This window comes from Episyrphus balteatus, chromosome 2, assembly GCF_945859705.1.
Source record: "Episyrphus balteatus chromosome 2, idEpiBalt1.1, whole genome shotgun sequence".
Lineage (NCBI taxonomy): Eukaryota > Metazoa > Arthropoda > Insecta > Diptera > Syrphidae > Episyrphus > Episyrphus balteatus.
Genome location: NC_079135.1, coordinates 14,103,666 through 14,126,722, shown reverse-complemented (window position 1 = coordinate 14,126,722; position 23,057 = coordinate 14,103,666). Strand labels below are relative to the sequence as shown.

The following is a 23,057-nucleotide window of genomic DNA, read 5'->3' as shown; positions in this document are numbered from 1 at the left end:
TCTCAAAAGTCTAGAAAAATCTCATGTCCGCTTGTCGCGATTTCAAGGTCAAATCGCGAAATGGAGATTTTCAAAACTTGCAAAAATAGGCTATGGTATTATATACACATATGATACATGATTTCAAGGCATTTTTTAATGCTGATTCCAAAAAATCTAAAATCAAGACAATCTGACGTCTCTGGAAAAAGTTATACCTGTTTTTCATCTGTCAACTCATATTATTATAACAGTTGCAAACTTACTGCCGAAAAACCCTTAAAAGTTATGGTAGATGAACCAAATTTAGCATGAAGATTTTAGAATCCATCATTATTAAAAATCAAAACAATCCATTACAAAAAATATATATACCTACGAATTAATGGTATTTTTTGATGGAGCGGCAAATTTTGGGATATGCACTAAAGAAGATTCTTGTTCATCTTAGGAATAAGTGCAAATAGGCTAATTTTTTCATTTTAATCTTTGTTTGGATATTCTTTAACTACCCTCAAAAATCTAAAAAAATCTCATGTCCGCAAGTCCTAATTTTCTTGGTTTGAAAATAAGGTGCAGATTTTAAAAAATTAATAAGAAAAGTTTAAATTTTTATATGTATACCAACATAAGCGACATGATTTAAAGGTATTTTTTAACACTTCTTCCAACAAAACTCACAAACAAGTCAACCTGACCATCCCTGAAAAGTAATGCACCTTATTCATGTTGATCTGACACAAATATCTGAAGTGTAGTTATTCAATTTTTTAAAATCTGCAACTTATCTTCAAACCAAGAAAATTAGGACTTGCGGACATGAGATTTTTTTAGATTTTTGAGGGTAGTTAAAGAATATCCAAACAAAGATTAAAATGAAAAAATTAGCCTATTAGCACTTATTCCTAAGATGAACAAGAATCTTCTTTAGTGCATATCCTAAAATTTGCCCCTCCATCAAAAAATACCATTATTTCGTAGGTATATATATTTTTCGTAATGGATTGTTTTGATTTTTAATAATGATGGATTCTAAAATCTTCATGCAAAATTTGGTTCATCTATCATAACTTTTAAGGGTTTTTCGGCAGTAAGTTTGCAACTGTTATAATAATATGAGTTGACAGATGAAAAACAGGTATAACTTTTTCCAGAGAAGTCAGATTGTCTTTATTTTATATTTTTTGGAATCAGCATTAAAAAATGCCTTGAAATCATGTATCATATGTGTATATAATACCATAGCCTATTTTTGCTATTTTTGAAAATCTTCATTTCGCGATTTGACCTTGCAATCGCGACAAGCGGACATGAGATTTTTCTAGACTTTTGAGATATGTTATAGAATGGCAAAAGGAAGATATTGAGCAAAAAAAATTTCTACTAACATTCATTCCGAGATTTACCCCTTTTTTCTCCTTATTTTACTGTATTAATTACAGTTTTCAGAATTTGGCTCAATATGAAAATTAATACAAAAACATAATATTTGTAGGAACTATTAAATCGTTTGAAAACAGTTCAGTTTAATAGAGTAACTTTAGAGAGGAGCTGATTTACTGTAGTGCAATTCTCATATTTTTTTTTAATATTGTTATTTAAAAATATAAAGCATATTTTAAAAATATCTTCCTAAAACTTTGAAATGATACTCGTATTAAAAGCAGTTTTTCTGAAAAGCTGCAACTCTATAGATATAGTTTTAAAGTACTTTATTTTTGACGTGATAACGTCTTATAAATCGATGAACCATGGCAGCCACCACAAAAAAGTGACGCCATTTTCTAACGTTCCACTCTCGCGGCAAAAATTTCAATTCAAAACTAAAAATAAACTATTAGAGATACAAAAATTTTCTATAGCTTATTTGAAAGAAAATAACCTAAGGCTTAAGCCAAATGAAGGAGTTTTAAAAATTCCGTCATTTAATAGGGTAAACAGGGGTAAAACGGAAATATGAAATTTGGGCTAAAATCTAAACGCGAAGTTGTAGAGACTTGATTTTTTTGTTAAAGATAGATGAGACTAATTTAAGAATAAATGCATTTAAGAAAAAAATCTAAAAAATTTTTGAATTAAGCTATAAAGTTTTGTTTGAACGTTGTACACGTGTTGGGGCTATGACAAAATGATGATTTTGGGTAGGGAAAATTTTTTTGACAATTCTAAAGGTGCCAGGTGAAAGATGAGGGGAAAAAAAGTAGGCGTCTGATACGGATTTTTTTTCCAACACTCTGCGTCTCGAAATATGAATTTTTGAAAAACACCTTGTTTTTTAGGGGTATTTTTGGCTAGTTTTTGATTTTTAGCTTTTTTTGGAGCGTTCAAAAAATCTCAATCTTACAGGACATGACATGGTTTCGGCTTTATGCATACATGGAATCATTTAGTGAGTTTTGACTGAATAACGGAAGAAACAAGTTTTTAAAAAACACGTTTTTTAACCGTTTTTAACCGATTTTCATCGTTTTTATTTTTATCTGTTTTTCTTTAATAGATTCAGGAATAAAGTATATGGAGTTTTCGTAAACAAAATTTTGAGATAACGGTAAAATAAATTTTTAGAATTCAACAGGGTATAACTTTTGACCAAGAGCCGATAGAAATTTAATTAAACTTTTATGAGCATCCTGATACAATTACCTTTCATTTGGTATATCACACATCTTTTTGTAGATGTTTCATAGACCTGATCGATATATTTTATATATATATTTTGAGCCAAGACAATAAGCTTTCAGATGGTATAAAATTTTGTACAGGTTGTTAGGGAAAAAAATGGAATTAATGACGTGAGAAGATAAAAATTCATGTTTTTTTTTACTTTTTTTGATGAAAGTGATTGTTTTCAATAAATTATTTTTATAATTTTTGCTCATTGTAAAAATTTAAAAATGGTTCTATTCTTAAGAAGAAATACTTGGCTTTTAAATTGCATAATTTTTTTTTTGTAAGCTTTTAAATAAAAAAATTAATATAATGAGAAAATAAAAAAGGTATTTTTTTTAGCTTTTTCTTGTAAATTATGATTGTTTGAAAAAAGTAAACGCTTCAATTGACTCATTTTAAACAAAAGCACACAACCTGTTTTCTGACGGCTTTACAGACAACCTCTTTTTTTCCATAATTATTATTGTCCACAAAAAAGTTCAAAGTTTTTTTTTTTTATTCTCTCCCAAATTATATGCTCTCAACTTATACCTACGTGTATTAACTCAACAAAAAAAAAACACAATTTTAATCTAACGACCTTACATTTTCCCAAAAATTTAACCCAAAAATAGAACTCAAAATTGTTCTATGTTTTTTTTTTCTATCTTTTATTTTTATTCTAAACCACTACCTCTCTTGGTTCATTTCCATTTACAACCTCTAGGAATTGAACACTAAAAACAAAACAAAAATAATAAAAACAAAAAAAAAAAAAAAAACTAACAAAAATTCCATTAAATCCCTAAATAAGGAAAAGAGTGGGGCTAACTTAAAACAACCAAACCTCATCCCACACTCTGGAGAATAAAATAACATAGAAACGGATATGATGAAAGGAAAATACCACCACAGAGAGCCAAAGAGAGTGAGATGAGGTAAAACGGAAAGGGAATTGAAAACTTTCATACATATCCCCCACACAGTGACCAAACATCTCCATGTCCTATATATGGTACCTCTCTCTCTTTATACAAAAGGATAATCCTTAAGAACACACTAGAGGTGGAGATAGAGAGGTTTTATACATTTATCTATATATTTTTTGGTATCTTGTTTTTTTTCTATGTGAGAGTGTAACCAAATTCATTTGAGCCTTTTTACACACAAAAAAACCTTCATCCATAGATGAAAGTATATAGATATAGTGGCAAATAGTGGCTTGTAAAGGTTGTGATTTAAAAACCATCTACATACCAGAATCTTCTGAATCTCCTGAATCTCCATGACACGCAAATGAACAAAACCTTGGTGTTTCTTTGAGTAAACTTAGGCCACGTCAAAGTATAAAGAGACAACGTGTTTTCTATGTAAATTGAGTTTTCGTCCTTTTTGCCAGTCAACTTAGTATATTCTAAAAAGGCATCTCATTCGTTCCCCCCCTTTTCTAAAACCAATGGCTTATCGGCGTAATACACAATCAACATTATCATTAGCCTTGGTTCTAGGTATCGTAGAGGTGTGTGGTATGGCTGTGCGGTGGGTTGGTTAGGGATTTAAGTGTCACACCGAGAGAGAGAGAGTGCTTGCAATATTATTAAATTGTATCGAAGAGATCTTTAGGGAATTTTCGTCCTTTTTTTGTTGTTGTTATTTTTTGCAATTTGACAGACTTTAAAGTTCACAAACTATCAACGAAAATATCTAAAGAATTTGAGCAGTTAGGATTTCGACAAGTGCCTTTGCTACTTTGAAACAATATGAGTAAAGAAAATGGTTTAAAATAGTCCTCCCCCCGCAACGCTGAAATGGAATTCCTTGTGGAAGGATGTTCAATGAACGAAAACTAACTAGGTTTCCGTTCCATTTTCATTTTAGCAGTCAAAGACAGGAAATTTGATTTTTCAATTCGATGATAAAGTGGATCGAACACAAAAGTCCCCGAAGGAATGTGTGTGTGTGTTTAGGTCCTTTTTGATTGAACCATCATATAGCACGATCCTTATTTACTGTATCCTCCGAAATTCACTTTGAGTCTGTCGTCGCGTAAGTTAATGAAAATTAAATTAGAAAGTGTAAATTGAAAAACACTGGAGCAGGATGTTTTATGGGAGAGGGATAGTCGTCCTCTCCTATCTCGTGACTCATAAAAAGGACGACAAACAATAATGTCTTTTGAGATAAAAAAAAAATAATAATAAATATATCTGGTGGAGATTAAAGGATTCCCTAACGCGACAGTATCTAAGAATTTATGTGACTTGAAAGTGTGGATTATTTCGTATTTTATTGTTGTTGGTGTTTTCTTTACAATTCAGCAGGAAATGTTTTAGACACACGTGCATTTAAAAAATGATTTAAATCCTATTAAGGTGTTTTAATGGTTCATTTTCTTTTCTTTTTTTATAACAAAAGAAAAGGATTATTTTGAACTTTTGAGGATGTGGTACATAAGTTATGGTAGAAATTATTTTATTATTTGTTTTTTTTTTCTCTTTTTTATTTTTTCTTTATCTAATAAATAAATAAAACACTTTTATATTAAGTGGAACACTTTACTATAGGTGACAGAAAAAAGTGATTTATTTTGTTAGAGATAAGGAAACACAAACAACAGAGAAAGGATAAAGAAAAAAATCAATTAAGGGTTGAAAAGAAGGTTGATTTTCTATAAACAAGAGGTTAAGTGAAAGGATTGTTCTCCTTAAAAAAAAAAGGGTTATAAGTCAATAAAATAAAAGAATATTATTTCGATAATAGAGATATAAAATATTTATGTCAGAAAAAAGATTAAGTACCTACTATGACAACAAGAGACTGCTAACAATTCATTTTAAGATAAAAAGGGAGAAGCTTAATTGACTTCCTTTTAAATAAGATATAAAGCAATAATACATGTGTTATTTTTTTATTTGAAAAGTGGAGCAAAGAAGCTCGAAAGAAATCCACAAAATAAACATTTTTTTGTTTTTAACATTTTTCGATCAAAACTAGACTTGTGAGTCAAAAGAACACATCGTCATAAAAATCATGATAAAAACCTGGGTAATTGATTCAATAGTAGGTACATACCAATAATTTTCCTTTATGAAATTATTTAATAAAAATTTAATTTAGAATATTTGTATTTTAAGTGTTCACTAGGGAGATCATTTTGTTTGAATTTATGATACTTTCTCATTTCCCAAACGGACTCACAGAAATAAATGGAATATGTATTTAGCAATAACGCAAATATTTAAATTTAAAATGTTCTTTGAAGTTGAACAAATAATTTTTTATATACGAAAGCATTTTTTTGTGCAATTTGAAAAAAAAGTTAATTTATAAATAGTGTTTTGGTATACCTACGGAATCAAGCAAATTAACTCGGGCAAAAATAAATTAATGCAATAGGGACAAAAGCATACACACATACAAACAGCTCCGATTTTGATAATCTTTATCTTAAAACGTCAAATTTTTGGCTTTTTTTAACAATAAAAATATTTTAATTATACTTATTTAAAAATTATTTCTACCACTTAAATGCTGCAAAATGGTCCTGCATTTTTCGAAAACAAATCGTTTTTGTTCACAATTTTTTTAATTTTAATTTTTCAAAACAAATATGGCCAGATCATTGGATCTATTGATCTGTTCGGGTGGGTTTCGAAATGATTTGTTTAAGTTACAACACTAACAAACGTTTTTATATAAAAAAAAAGATGTTGTTTGTAAAGCCGGTTTACGGACGATGATTTTACGTGATAACGTCTTAAGAAAACAGGTTGTGTGCTTTTGTTTAAAATGAGTCAATTGAAGTGTTTATTTATTTCATAATTTACAAGAAAAAGCTAAAAAAAAATTTCCCTCTTATTTTCGCATTATATTAATTTATTTATTTTAAAAGCTTACACAAAAAAAATGATGCCATTTAAAAGCCAAGTATTTCTACTTAAGAATAAAACCATTTTACAATGCGCAAAAAATTTTAAAATAATTTATAAAAAACAATCATTTCTTATAAAAATAAATTGCACGACTGGGGTCGCACGTACTTGCTCTTATGGTAAAAGTTACTCTAATGTTAAAGTTTTCAATTGAACAAAATAAGGGAAAAATTAAAATTTGATATTTTCACTGAATTTCGTTAGTGGTGCAAAAAAATAAAATCTATTTTTATAAATAATTAAATACCGTTTTAAATGCTCTTTTACAAAACACTAAGTATGCCATTTTATTTCTAGTATAAAAAGGAATTTTTAGAAAAAAAATTTCGAAAATCGTTAGAGCCGTTTTTTAAAAAATTAATTTTTTATATATTAAAATTTCCTAACATTTGTCAAAAAAAAAATTGATATGCAATATTGAATAAATAATTAATTTACACATAAAAACGAAATTTCAAAATTTTTCACCAACCCGTTTCCAAAAAATTGATTTTTCAAAAAAAAATTTTGAAATATTTTTTAAAAATCCAAAAATGTGTTTTTTGAAAAATTAAAAATTTTTTTAAATAATGATTGTTTAAACGTTTCTGTATTAAAAATTTGGTCGAAATCTGTTTTGTCGTTTATGAGAAATTCATAAATCCAAAAAACCGTTCTATGGCAGGTACCGTTAATAACGGTACAAAAAATATTTTTTGTATTATAAAAGGCGGTTCTTATCAATAACAGTAAGCATAAAAATTTTAATCAAAATCGTTAGAGCCGTTTTTGAAATAAATCAACTTTTCTGTTTCCGTTATATGACAGGTACCGTTAGTTTTGGTCCTAAAAAAAAAAATTCAATTTCTCCTCTAGGGAATCACCCAAAACTGTTAACTACCAAGTTTGAAGAAAATCGCTTCAGTAGTTTAGGCTGTAGCTCGAGGTTCTTACAGACAGACAGACAGACAGACAGACAGACAGACAGACAGAATTGCCGGACCCACTTTTTTGGCATTCTCCATCATCGTAATGTCATGTAAAATTGTTATCTCGAGTTCGATTTTTTTTACGAATCCTAAACTTGCCCTATAGTACCTATATCGCAAGTAAAAAGTGAAAAAATCACTTCCATCACCCAAAAATTCATTTTTTTGATATAACATAATTTTATCTTCTCACGCTATTGAATCAATTTTTTTCAATGACAACCTTTACAAAATTTTATGTCATGTCAAAGCTCATTATTTCACCTTTCATATGACGTTTCAATCTTATTTCTGCGATGCCTAGAAAAAAAGTTAGAATTTATTAAAGCCAACCATGTCGAAATTCCAAACTGATATTACGATACTTCCCACACTGGTGGCTGGTCATGATCAACAGATCTATACAGGTGTTTTGAGGTATTTCGCAAGGTTTTTAATTTAACATTGTGTAGCTTGTAGTGAATGTACAGTTATGTGTAATATCAAATGAAAGCTAATATCACCAGGATGCTCAATAATGTTAAATCAAATTTGTATCTGCTCTAGATCAAAAGATATAACTTGTTAAAAAATTGAACTTAATTATACCGTTATCTCAAAATTATGCATACAAAATTGATTAAAATTTCGCGCAAATATAGTCCTGTCTATTATCTATCTGCAATATGAATTTCATTCATTTATGTGTTGAAGAAAAAAAAGATAAAAATAAAAAACGGTTATACGGTCAAAAATCATTTTAAAATATCAATTTTTTGTACATGTATGTGCACGGTCATAGCCTACATGTTCTATAAGGGTTGGGGTCAAAATTCTTTTGTCAAAATTCTGCTTTCAAAATTCTGCTTTACAAAATTCTGCTTTCAAAATTCTGCTTTTCAAAATTCTGTTTTTCAAAATTCTGTTTTTCAAAATTCTGCTTTTCATAATTCTGCTTTTCAAAATTCTGCAAAAAATTAAAAAAGGGTTTGGAAAATGTTAAAAAGCGCGCGCTTTTAAACATTTTCCAAACCCTTTTTTAATTTTTTGCAGAATTCTGTAAAATCATCTTTTTGAAAAGTTATCTGCTTATTTGATTACTTACCTACATAATTTGTCATTTTTTAAATGCGAATTAATTTTTGTTTTATAAATGAATAAATTTGAAAATATTAAGAAAAGGTTTTTAATATTAAACATTTCCGAAAATAACTAAAAATTTATTAATTTATCAAATAAAGATGAATATTCAAAAATTTGAATAAGAAAAGGAATGTACAACATCGGTTCCAATTAGTATACATATTTTATTTGAAAGAAAGTCAGTATATGCATTTCAAAAAATATTTGCGACACTTAAATAAAAAAATTTAGGAAAGTACCAATGTTGAATTACATTAATGAGGTGTATTTTTCTTTAGCCAGCGCATATGCTATAAAAAAAAAAAACAGAATTAGCAGAATTTTTTTGTTCAAATATAATGCTGGCAGAATTTTGAAAAGCAGAATTTTAAAAAGCAGAATTTTGAAAAACAGAATAGAAAAAAGCAGAATTTTGAAAAACAGAATTTTCGCTGAAAAAGCAGAATTTTGAAAAGCAGAATTTTGAAGCCAGAATTTTGACCCGATCCCGTTCTATAAGTTTCAGATTTTTTGAGTGCTACGAAAAATTTAAAAAAATAAAAACTTTAGAAAAAAATTTATTACTTAGTTTTGAAATTTTTTAAAATTTTTTTCAATACCATTGTTAATCTTGCAATGAATTTATCTATCGATTAAAAAAAAAATTCAAAAATTGTCGCGTTTAGAAAATATCCAATTGTTTGCAATTTTGTTTTACTCCTTTTTACCCTATTAAATGATGGAATTTTTAAAAATCCTTCATTTTAATTAAGCTTTAAATTAATATCTTTCAAATAAGCTATAGAAGATTTTTGTATCTCTAATAGTTTATTTTTAATTTTGAATTGAAATTTTTGCCGCACTGCGAAAGTGGGAGAGTGGAACGTTAGAAAATGGCGTCACTTTTTTGTGGTGGCTGCCATGGTTCATCGATTTATAAGACGTTATCACGTCAAAAAATAGGACTGATTTCGAAAAAATGTTTGTTTTTCTAACATAATATATTTGTATTGTTAAATTTATATAGCAATTCAATTATTACAAATAAAGTAAAAATTGTAAGCTTTAAAAAAGGAAACATTAATGAACTCATAAAAATACAGTTTTAAAAATGGATTTTTCAAAAAAAAATATTTTTTTTAAAATTGTTTGGTCTTTTCCAGTCATTTTTCAATATTTTTGGAATTATTCAAAAAAAATTAGATTTGCGATTCCATTCAATACTTTAAAATTGTATACAAGAAAATAAGTAGGAAATGCTTTAAAAACTGACCTAAAAAATCGAAAAAATCATTTGCATTTTAATATTTAAATGTAAACAAAAACAATCGAAAGAAATATTCAAATACAAAGATATATGTAAGTTCGGGAATTCAGTCGAATTAAATGTTTTTAGATACCTAGATTACACCCAAACATATTTTGTAGTAATAACCCGCGAACCCAATAGGTCACATTTTTTCACCTCAAATTAAATAAATTCACACGTCTTATTGTATCAAAAAATTATCATAATTCGCTATGTTCCAACAGTACATTTTAAAGTACAAAGTACGAAAGAATCACCTTCTTGTAGTTTGCAAGATCAAACCTTTTAATATTAAAGTAAATCTATGTAATTCAAATAATTGCCATCTCCTTACCAGGATAATATCTTCCATCTGGATGCTGCTGAAAAGAAAAAAAAAAAACAAAAAAAAATCAAACTATATTTTTTATACCAATTTGTTTCGAAATCCTAATCATAAAAATATATTATACAATTTTTTTTTTTCTGAACACACATATGTTCCCAAAAAAGTAGAAAAAGAAGTAAAAAAAAAAACAAGCAATCTTACCTTAATGTCCTTGCCGCTTATCACATTTGCTTCAGCCCAATTCAGCAAACTGTTGAAAAGTATTCCAATCAGTGGCAGAAGTATAAGCATTTTCTGCAAATATATGAAAATAGAAAAAAAGTGTGTGTAAAAAAAAATTGGATACAAGAATACATAAAACCTTTTTATAAAAAATAAACTCTAACAAAAAAAAAATAAAAAGAAGAAGAAATAAATGTATCTTAAAGCTTTACCAAAAAAAAAAAACGTGTTAAAAGATAAAAATTCTCCCTCTCCTCAATCTTTACTCGGCCCCCCCTTTCTAAATGTGTCGTGTAGGTATTCTGCTGATGGTCCTTGTGCCTTCTCGAATTTATTATTACAAAACGAGTCACAAAAGAGCTGAAGTAGAAGAACTTTTTTACTTTGGTTTCTTTCTTGTTTCTTTTCAAATAGAATAGAAAGCTATAACTATCCCTCAGGGAGTAAGAGACAGCCAGAGACCATTACCAATACAAAAATGGCTAAAAATAAATTGCTTACGTTCAACAAAAAAATCAAAAAAAAAAAATCTTGGTAGCAATGGCGAGAAGAAGGATATTCAGTTGGTTTAGGATTAACCCCTGCGGAAATTCTAACCACCACCATCGTCTCCCGCAATCTCCCAATCCAATCCACTTACCAACCTAAAAAAGGAAACTTCTCTTGAATGGAATTGAAGTTTCTGGTCGAACGCCCGCCATTCCTACCGTACTTCTTCTCTGATGTTTGCCTTATAATTTCTAAGAAGACATTGTGCTGGCTGGTACTATTTTCTGAAGGAGGACCAACTATTATGGTGCCTTGAGGGAACTTCTATGAATACCTTTGGTCACGGTAGAGTTGAGAGTATATCGCAAAGGGTGTTTCATAATTACCCCTAAAAATAAATACAAAACTACCAACTTTAAAAAAAAAAAATTGAAATTTTGCAACTTTGTTTCTAATTATCTCCAAAACTACTGAACTGATTTTGATAAACTCTCCAATCATCTCTCCATTTTGACTCTAAGAATGATATAGGTTACATAAAACACCCTGTTAACAGGATACATAGGACACCCTGTCAAAAAACTCACGTACTCTATTGAATAGCTCATTCTTTCACCTCTTCTGCACCAATTTGGAGAGATGTTCCTTAATTTTAAAACATTCAAAAAAAAAACTACAAGCGTTTGACAAAAAATCGAAATTTTGCAACTTTGTTTCCAAATATCTCCAAAACTACTGAATCGATTTTGATAAACTCTCCAATGATTTCTCCAATTTTAGTGTAAGAACTATATAGGCTAACTAAAACACCCTGTTAACAAAAAATCACGTGCTCCTATTGAAGAGCCCATTATAATATTGAAAAAAATTAGCTCTGCTCAAGCCCATCAGATCAACCTTCGTTGAAGTCGATATAAAGATGATGGCCCAAGGGTTAGGAGTTTGTTATGGCTTTCATTGAATCCAATGTATTCCCTGTCGATTAATGGAAACATCTTTTGAAGCACACAGCTCACCAAAAAAGAAACTTATATTTCGCATAAATATTGATTGTTAGGAATCTTTTGTACACCAAAAGCAATGGGTGAGCTCTATCGTCAGCCGCCGCGCCGCACGCTTGATGGAAGAAGGAGTAAGATGTTTTATTTGAGGAAGTCGTCATCGTCCTTGGAACAAACATCAACCAACCACCAACAACATTGCGTTAGCGTTGTATAAAATTTGATTGATTGCCTGAACTTTTCTCATTTTGACAGACAAGCTAATGGAAATATTCATGACGATGTCCGATTGGCAACAATGATTGGCTTAACACACACACAAGCAGAAAATCCCAGGTAAAAACTTCCTTACTCAAGTATACAATATGAAGTTTCCGATTGATGATGATGCCGGGCGTCAAATCCTTGCAAGGAAGTATGGCAAGTCGTTAGAAGAAGAAGAAGAAGAAGAAGAAGAAAAAAAAAAGATTTGCAAGCAACTAATGAGACTATTGTGATATTGATTTTTATCTTCTGATAACGTGTGATAGGTATTTGGCCTTGTCGTTGTCAGTCATAAAGGATTTCTAATGATGGATCGTTATATACTTACACATACACAAGCATATCCCTGTTTATAGAATTGAGATTAAGAGTCTCTATTATTTCCGTATTTCCGTGCCTCGAAGACACGGCGGCCGACAAGTTAGGCTTTTTTGGTTGATGTAGCCTTAAGCAGGAAATGTGCTTAAAGTTGAGTATTATAGACGTGTTACTTGAGGCTTATTTTAAATTAGTAAACATTACTACACACACACTCATAAGCCCATATTCACATATATATAATGTTACGTCAGCAAGAAGTTTTCTCTGAATGGTGTAGTAATGAGAAAAGTTTATCCAGCAAGCAGCTTCGATGTTTTGAGAGAGGGGATTTATGTTACTGATAATAATATTATAATGCTCACATCCTTACTTTTGGTTTTGGTTAATAATATAAGCAAAGCAAATGTTTGTATGATGAAAATATCATATGTGAAGATGGCTGATGGGTGTTATTGTAAAAAGTAATGAATGTTGGTTTTATCAAATATAGAGCTTTGTAATATACATAAATGGGATTAGATGATACAGGGTAGGTGTAAGTGGAGGTACTTTTAGTATAAATATTAAAACTGCTTAACGTAAGTTTAATAGCATTACATTATAAGCCTTAAAATATAAAATCACTGTGAATAGGAAAATGTAAGGATTATTACAACTTCAAAATTGTTATTTTGATGGGTGTTGATATGGAAGGTTTTTTTCTTTTACGCTTTTTAAATGCCATTTGAACTTTCAATTATTTTTGTATTGATTAACGTTCTGCTTTAAACATACATATATCAGAGTTTGAGGCATTAACAAGGAAATCCAGTTATTGTGTAGAAAGTTGAAAATGTTTTTTTTTTACTAACCTACAATATTTCAATGGTTTTCAAAATCAGGAATTTATCTGATTTATTTATTGAAGTCATCGACTGTACACTACATTTATATAGACAGGAAATCATTAGTTAAACGGTTTTAATAATAATAATAACCTAGTGAAAATTTTCAACAACACATTTTAATGTAAACTTGGGGCACCATGGCGTATGCGTAACATTTTTTTCCTTAGAAAAACTTAAATGGTTAATACAAATTTCTAGTGCTAACCGATTAAGCGAATCAATTTAGTTAGGTATACAATTGATCAAATACATTTATTTTTTTAAGAAATTTTTTAGTTTTAAAAATTTGTATGGGTACATTTTTATATTTTGTTAAAGATGGCGAATAAGAACTCAGGTGCTATTATAGAGAAAAATACTGTCGAAAATGAAACAACCAAGAAAACGCATTTTTTGATTTTTCAGTAAATTTTATAACAGAATATTATTACTAGTCCTAAAAATTACAATAACTATTAAAATAAAATGCACGACTGGGGCCGCACTTGCTCTTGTAGTTCAAAGTATCTATATCTTAGATAACTATTGGAAATTAAAGATTTTCGTTAAATTTTGAAAAAAAAATAATAAAAGTAAAAAAATTCCATTTCAACTTTTTTTTTCAAAACATTTTAGATTTTTTTTTACATTTTACACTTCTAAATGACAAGAAATATCTGTCTGCAAATTTTGAATAAAATTGGCTTAGCCTTTGATGAAATATACGACATTAACTAAAAAATGCATCAATTTGGCAGAAAACGACAACTCCATACCGTTCTAGGAAATTTTTGTGAAAAACTAAAAACGCAGTTTTGTTAGACTCATTAAGACTATAACGAATACCAAATTTAATCGAAATCGTTAGAGTCGTTTTCGAGAAAATTGCAATAACTCATTAACGATACACGGGAAGAGCCGACATTAGCGATTAAAAAAAAAGAAATTGTCATATTTCCACTATCCGTATTTTTTGAGAAAAACTAAAAACGCAGTTATATTAGATATACGTACAGCATTACTTGTGTCAAATTTAATCAAAACCGTTAGAGCCGTTTTCGAGAAAATTGCAATACCTCGAAAAGTTTGTATGGGAGGTATACGTTATAGGCGAGATATTAAAAAAAAAAAAAAAATTCACCTTGGAAATTACGAAATAATCATCTGTACCAAATTTCAAGAAAATTCGTCCACCTGTTTAGGCTGCAGCTTCTTGTACACCTTTTTTTGACGACGCACAGACGCACCGACTCACAGACCGACGGACGTCATGACGAAAACCACTTTTTCAGACTTCTCCATTATCGTAATGTTAGTTTTGATTAAAACCTCGAATTATTTTTTTGACACGAAACCAATACTTGCCCTATAGAGCAAGTAAAAAAGTTGGAAAATATTTCATTTATTAACGGAGATAAATCATATATTTTGTCAAACCATGTTTTCAACCTTAAGGCGATTTAAAAAGTTTATCGTCATCAGACTTTTTTAAAGTTCTATAAAGTATGTAGTTTTTGTTACTAACCTAGACTTCATAAAATGAAGAATTTCGAAAATACAGCTTTTTCTTCATTTTTTCCACTTTGACATCTTAACGATGTTGAGCTTTAACATTTTCTTTACAAATTTTTAACCGATTTTTATATAAAAAAAACACACACATGTTCTAGTTGAATTTTTGTTAAGGATACAAAATAATTTTGAAATTTTTTTTTAATTCTTAGGCAAAAGTATAAAATGATCCAACTCCAAATGAAACTACAACTTTTAGATATATTTTTTGCAATAAGGGGGGTACTTTTTACCCTCACCTCTTTCCTTCACCTCTTATATCCCATTTCCAACTTTATGTGGCGAGGTGCAATTCAATAGATTCAATAAATGCTAAATTTTCTAATTACTGTTTTTGGCGAATAATTTTTTAGTTTTCTAAATTTATAATGGCTCTAATATAATCTACAAGCATTGATCAATTTGATAAAATTTTTTATATTCATACAAATGAACGATTTTCTTCAAACTTGGTGTTAAAGCGTCTTTCAATTAACTATTTTATGACCAAAATTAACGATACCAGTTATTTTTTGATTTTCTCGTAAACGAACTTAACTGATTTTAATGTTAAAATTTTGATAAAAATCCGCTTCTTTTAAAAAAGGTATTGAAACTTTATATTTATTTGTTTTTATGTTTATTTGTTATAACATAACAATTTTTTTTTTATTTTAATATTTTTACCTTTTTTTTCTTAATTATTTTTTATACAAAACTTAAAACCATATTTAAAAAAATGGTTTTTTGAGTTTTATAAACAAATTTTTATATTTTTTAGGATTTGTCTGGTAATTTATTTAAAAATTAAATAAAAAAAAATAAATTCATGAATTATTATAAAATTAAAACTTCAATATTCTAAACAGTTTACCCTATGGATCAAAAATATGCGACCATTTCGTCTACTTTATTTAAAGGATAAACTCGAAAAAAAAATACCTACTATTTCTGACTGGACAAACGTGGGCATACACCTCGTTATTTATTAGGTAATGATAAATCGAGATGTCATGGCAATCATTCTTTAATGAAATCGCATTATAAAATTTAATAGAGCTCTAACCAAATGCTGAAAATTCTAAAATCAATTTGATATTTCCGACAAAATAACCAAAAAAAAAAAAATCCAAAATTATAGAAATTTTAAAGCAAAAAAAAATTATTAAACAGCATGGCATTTAAAAGTGTTTTAACTTTGTTCTTTATTAAGTATATTACAGTAATTCAATTATTTTGTTTAAAATATTTACAAATTGACAGTTGAAAATCACTTTCTCATAACAAAAAAAAAAAAAAAAACACCCACCAAACCTAATGTAATTAATTAAACTATTTTATTGCTCCATACATAGTAATTTATATTAATAATAATAATCAACAAACATTTCTCTCTTGCATTAAATTCAATTAAATTTCATTCATATGTATATTATAAGCATTGTATTCAGCAATGTGATTTAATTGAATCACTATACACACAATTAAAAGCATTCATCCGTATTTTTGCACAAATTTGAAATTGATGAATAAAATATAGATGAATAGAGACCATTACACATATATGTATGAACGAATGAGAAACATGAATACCTATATCATAAAATCCTGTAACAATTTCAATCATGAAATTGAATTGGATTTAATACATTTTTGTAAGAGCTATTTATAATCCCTTTTACATTCAGTTAGGTTGAAAAAAGTAGTAAAAAAAAAATGAACAAAAATAATTGGAAACTTCCAGCATAATTGGTATATATAGGATATAGCCCATGAATGGACTCCTTTTGGGGTTTCAAATTTCATAACCGAGTACTTACTAATTGTTCAATGTATCAAATTGCTATAAGTTCAAAATAAACACCTTCAATATTTCTCATCTGAATTTAACTTATGCTAATACAAATACCCCCACTTCCATAAATATTTCAAACACAATGTTTATCCTTATAGCCCACCCACACTTGAGTATAATACGTTTATGGCTTGTACAATTACCACACACAAGCACATACACGTACAACCAATTAATGTGGGATTAATTCGTCCTAGAGCAAGGTATTATCCAATTATAAATGCCGCAGGACATATTTCCCATTTCATCACAGAGTTTCACCAGAGTTTGAGAGTATATGGAAACCAAACCAAACCAAAAACATGGAATTAAACCCGACTATGTAATTATGTGTCACTTTGATTCATCGTCATATAAATCAAAGATTTTAATTTCAACACATTGTAGCTGTTTCCATGATGCTTTTGTATACCTAAATGGTGGCATACTGTCATGCCAAGGTGTTGTCCTTAATTGCAAAGATATAATCTTCACACGATTAATTTCATTTCTCTCGCAAGGAAACCGAGTATAAGTATACTTAACCTTTAAATATCAGCCAGCCAGGACACACAGGACTCTGTGTTTGGTGTGTGTGTGTGGTGTGTCGTAAACAACTTATACTTTTGGCCAATAAATTGCCATCTATTCGGGCTTATATAATTAAGGCCACGTTCATATAGTGGCCCATTTATATACCAGAGTTAAGTAAGTGCGTTTTATTATAACAATTTTCGATGGAACCCTCAAAATAACATAAAAGAGTCTCTTCCCTTTTTTGTTACCTTTTTTTTATACTTGTTTGCTGTGTCCTGGGCTAGTTAAAAGGACATTTTGATTTATATCCCACATCAAAATTGGCGATTTTATACCCAAAACAGAAAAGGAGAGAGAGAGATAGGTCCTGGCCCAAAAGACTCACAACACTGTTAAGGCCAGATTTATTGCTCCCCATTGAGGAGGAACTATATACCGAGAATAACGGTAAACTGCGTAGGTTTTTTTTTGATGAATGCGTCAAGGATTTTCTCTCTTACAAAAAAATACCAGGAAGGTTGATGAAAAAAAAAGAAGAAACGTTCATGTTTCCTTCGATGTTCGATGAATTTAATGAAAAATACACACATGAGTTGTTGTTGTTGAGGGAGGATGCAAAATGAGTTTGGGAGGCAACTACTCCACTCTATTGTGTCAGATTTGTGTATGTGGCCCCTTATCAAAAAGGGTAACCATGACGAGGACACGACAAGATGAATTCACACAGATAACTCCGAGAAAAGTCAAATCAAATACTAGCAAAATGGGGTGAAAAAAAATTTCAGTGAAGAAAATGTTTTGGGAAAGCAAACAAATCATCCAAAAACGACACAAGGATAAACAGCAAAATCGATGGAGAAAACATTTTACTTTGATAAAAATGACATTTTTTCTGTTCGTTGGCATTCTATCGAGGATCAACAAGGATGTTCTATGAATAAAAAAAATAGTCGAAGATAGAAAATAAGAAAAGAAATTGTAAAGTCAACGTGTAGTTATCGAAATCAGAAGAAAAAAATATCTTGAACTGTTGGAATATTGAAGCAATCTTTGATGCGCGTTCAATAATTGAGAGGTTAACTTGTGTTGAAGTTCGATTATCATGTACATTATATTATTGAGGATAAAACGTGCCATTTTTTATTTGGAAAAGCATGACTTCTCTATCAAAAACGGGTTTGAATTTAAAAACAAAAATTCGAATGAATGCCTTGAAGTACGCAGTCAAAACCTAATATTTGAAGTTTTTATTTTATTTTGCTGCGGTTTAACTAGAATAACTTAACTCGTTAATGAAACTCGCTGAAGTCGCCGTAAAAAAAGTTGAAAAAATTTTATATCAAAAAGAATTGATTAGGTTAAGGATTAATTATTTTATCGGAAAAATTAGATAGTTGCTGATAGATGGCTCAAAATGAGGAGGGGGTTATGAGAAAAGTTATGTGTGAATATTAAAATATCCAAAAATTTTCTTTTTTTCATTTTTAAAACCTGTCAAAACTAAATTTTAAATTTCTTATTTAACAAAAATAGTTGGATTTTCATAAAAAATGTTTATAATTTTGAATTTTGGTTAAACCAAACATTCAATTTTTGATAATTTTTTTTTTTAATAACTTAATTTTTAATCAAATACGTATGTAGAAAAATATTGTCAAAAACGGGAATATAACCAAAAAACGCATTTTGGTACTAGATTTTTAGTAAATGCATGAGTTTTTATAACTTTTAATATATTTTATTTTAGCATCATAGAAAGTCCTAAAAAATACCAAAATTGTTCACTTTAAATAAATGAACAAAGTTGGGAAATTTTCGGATTACACTAGTTGACACTCCGTTATACTTTTCGTATAGATTTGACCCCAGAAAACAGAAAAATCTTATCTAAAAAAATATTTATGGATAGGTTTTCGAGATATGATTTTTCAAAGCTGAAAGCTTTGTAAATAAGCAACAAACACTATTACAACTTTTCTGGGTCACTTCAGATGTTTAATGGTAAAGTATTAAAACAAAAAAACTTTATTACTGAAAGAAAAAATCAAAATCTTTCGAATCCTCATAGTTTTAAATTTTCTGTCAGAGATTTCTTCAAAATCTATGCATAAAGATAAAAGATATGACCATTTTGGTAACGATCAATATTTTCGACTTTTTCTGTTACTTTTTGAGTTTTTTTCTATTTTTCTATTTTTTGTAGATAATTAAACTTTCTATCGATATGTATCCTTTTAAAAAAAAATTAAAATTGAAATATTGTAAAAAACTTAAGAAAAACTATTCATAAAAGAGAAAAAACTAAATTTTTGATCTTTTTACTAAATGGTCTATTTTTATCATTTGAGCATTTATAGATCTTGAACAAGTAAAGTAGAAAAGAAGATACTTTATCTTTCAACATAATGGTCACAAAAATTGAATACGGCTAAAATTGGATAAAATATGGACTTCAAAATCTAGTGTTTTTGGTGTTTTTGAACCATTTTTCTTTAAATTTAACTTTCTTTAAGCTAAGGTTCGTTACTAAAAATGGTAAAAAAAAAAAACAAAAGTCGATTGAACATGGACGTCGCTAGAACTTTTGCAATTGCTAAACACACTAGTTTTTTATAATTTAAAAAATCTTCGTATTATAGTTTTAAGGATTTTGTATGATTTTAAAACAGTTTGGCCATTTTTCTCAATTTGAGATTATGTAAATAGGCACTGATCCAAAGAAACGAGAAGTACTTTTGCTAGAAATAGATAAAAACCCATTTTTTCTACAACGCCCCCTTTTTAATTATTTAATTAAAGCTTTTACTGAAATTCAAAGTCAACCCTCTAGCAACAAGTCTTTAATAAAAAGGATTTTCCATTTTGTTTGTGTAAACCTTTTATTCTGAACAAAATCCTAACAAATCTTCTATATGTTCATAAAACCTCCAAGTGTCTTGGTCTTTTGTTAATTTTTTTTTTTTCAAAAACATTCTCTCATTCAATAAATAATAATACAATACCTGTCCCGGAATCTAAAGGTCTTTTCTCTTTTTTTTTTCATTTTGTGAAAAGACCATGAACTGAGTCTACTTACATGCTAACCACACCGGAAGTAATCGTTAAACCTTTCCTTGGTTTTCTCTGGATTTGTATTCAATCAATTGAAAAAATAAAAGATTAAACGTGACTCAGCGTTCTAGAAGAAATGAACAAAAAAAAAATAAAAAAAAAAAAAATATGAAAAACCTATATACGCAGAGGTACTCTCTATTATTTCATATATTCGTTCATAAAAATCTCATAAAAAGCCCTTTTTTTCTACCACACATTGAATGGTTTGATTCCGGTGTTTACTTCAACAAAATAATAAAATACTCCTTCTCTCTCCCTATGGAACCCATTTAACATTAATCTCGATTGTTCACCTTTTTTTTTATTCTTCTTTTTTTTTTGGATTTCCGAAATGAAATCATTCGACAGAATTCACAAAACAAATTGTGCATAACAAAAATCTCACTTCAAACATCATTCGCATCGATAAGGATATATCCTGAGCTATACTTCCAATACTGCATCATCGGTCCAATATCATCAATCAAGTTCTGCTTGGAAAAGAAGAATCAAAAAGAAGAAGGAAAACACAAACAAAAAACATGAACCACGACGATGAAGAAACTAAATCAAAATCAGTTGCTATCAATCTGATACATCTTCATTCTAGAAGGAACCTAATAGATTTACAAAAAAGTGAAAGGAAAACGTAAAAAAGAGTAAACAACGTCTTTTTTGCATATGTCAAGGAGCGAAATTGTCAGAAAGGATAACACCAATGACAAAATGACAGAGTATCACTTTTTAAGTCGTTCATACTCGCTTACGACTAAAATATGATAATATAAGGAGAAAGTTTTTCTTAGCCCTTTTTCTTTAAAATAAACATTTATCCCCTTCACCCACCCCAAGTGAAGTGAATATTGAACATCTCTTCCACTCATCTTGAATTCAAGGACACTTGTGTGGATATCCTTGTTTAAAACAAACAAAATGTGTTTGCATGTTTTCTTCGCTTCTGGTCGATATTTCGCACACACTTCTGGAAAACCCTTGTGACAATAAGCAAAAAAAAAGTAAAAAATAAACAGTCAAAATCAAATATCAACATTTTGACAAAAAAATATTTCAGACCTCGAAGAAACTATTGGGTTTCATGTATGAATAGAGTTTAGAGAGACTTTTCTCATGATGTCTCAATCCATGGATTTGGAAGAATTTTTTTAAAATGCATTTTTTTCAATAAGGGGTTAACAGTAATAATTTTATCAAAATTGAAATTTAAAAAAAATAATTTTTATTTGTTCAATTCGGAATCTATCTTAAGACTAACATTTGTATTTAATTTTATTGTTCGTTATACTTCGGTTTTCAACGTGTGATATGCAAGCTTGCATTAACAATGTGCAAGATTGCATTCACATGTTGAAATAAAATATTTCTTAGAATAATTATTATAAATTGTGTGAATGGAAAATAAAATGCAAAATTCTAGGAATAATTGATATTTGTAACATTAATATGTAGTTCGTTGCAAAGTGCAATGAACTTGTTTATTAAATGATATTTTTATTGGAGGCATGTGTAACACCCCCACCGTCAGATTGAGGCTCCGACGAAATTTTAACTTTTGATTTATTTTGCATTTTGTGTTTTATTAAAAGACTAATTACAATACAAAAAAACAATATCATGAAAATATTTGAAGCTAATGATGTAATGTTAAAAGTTACATTATTTTTTTTTTATTTCTTGTATTATTTCTCTATTTTGAATATGTTTGAGATATAATTCTTCAATATTTATTTGAGGTATAGTTTTATTTTTACTAACTTTAATGAAGAAATTTGACAAAACAAATTTGTCATGAATAGATTTAATAAAGTTTTGATAAGTTACATTTTCAATGTTCAATTTACAATTTTGAAATTTTATTAGATAATTTCCTTTTAATATTATGTTTTGTTTATTACAGTTTTGAATAATTTGTGTTTCTTTAATATTTTTTAACAATATTATACCTGTTGTTATTTCTTTAATTTCTGATGTGTTTGATTTCATTTTATTACATGTTTCAATTGTTTTTCTAGGTTTAAATATTTGATGAATACAATATTCATCCGAAATTTCGACGAGATTTCTTTTTATATTGTCTTTTACAGGAAATTCAAAAATATTATTATCTTCATCTAACAGAACGTTTTTAAATTTGAACATAACCGCCATGTTCTCTTTATCCGAAAGTGGTTCTATAGCTATTTGAGAAAATCTATGATCAGATATTTGTGGAAGTAGTAATATGATAATAATTTGGTCTTGATATGTTGCAACGGTTAGCTTGATTTCTGCTAAGTTTTCTATGTCCGGAACTAAAGCTAGTTCTTCTGGACTCAAAATGTTTCTAGTTAAGATTCCTAGTTTACTTGAAAATAAAATTTGCTCTATGTCGTCAATGTGGTTTCTGAGGAGTAAAATGTTGTTGTTTATCTGATATAAGTATTGCATTATTTCAAGTTCGGTTTCGATTGTTTGTATTGTTCCTATTAGTTTTTGGTTGTATGTGTTTAGGTAAGTTTCTATTGATTTTTGTTGTTTATTAATGTGGTTCGTAACATTAGTAATTTGTTCTGTCAACAACTTATTTATGATAACTTGTTTATTATTTTCATTAAT

General features: G+C 28.6%; 1 protein-coding gene across 2 annotated transcripts in view; it reads right to left on the bottom strand.

Annotated features, from left to right (window-relative positions):
* Positions 1 to 23,057, bottom strand: part of LOC129910812 (CCN family member 4) — a 113,608-nt gene that overhangs the window by 22,600 nt on the left and 67,951 nt on the right. The window contains exons 2-3 of one of the 2 annotated variants that reach the window (XM_055988382.1): positions 10,468 to 10,560; positions 10,273 to 10,300 (exon numbers count right to left, since the gene is read on the bottom strand). In XM_055988382.1, the coding sequence (XP_055844357.1) occupies positions 10,273 to 10,300; positions 10,468 to 10,557 (118 nt within the window). In that variant the 5' untranslated portion in view covers positions 10,558 to 10,560. The remainder of the gene's footprint in view (positions 1 to 10,272; positions 10,301 to 10,467; positions 10,561 to 23,057) is intronic. The other variant, XM_055988383.1, reaches the window with a different exon arrangement.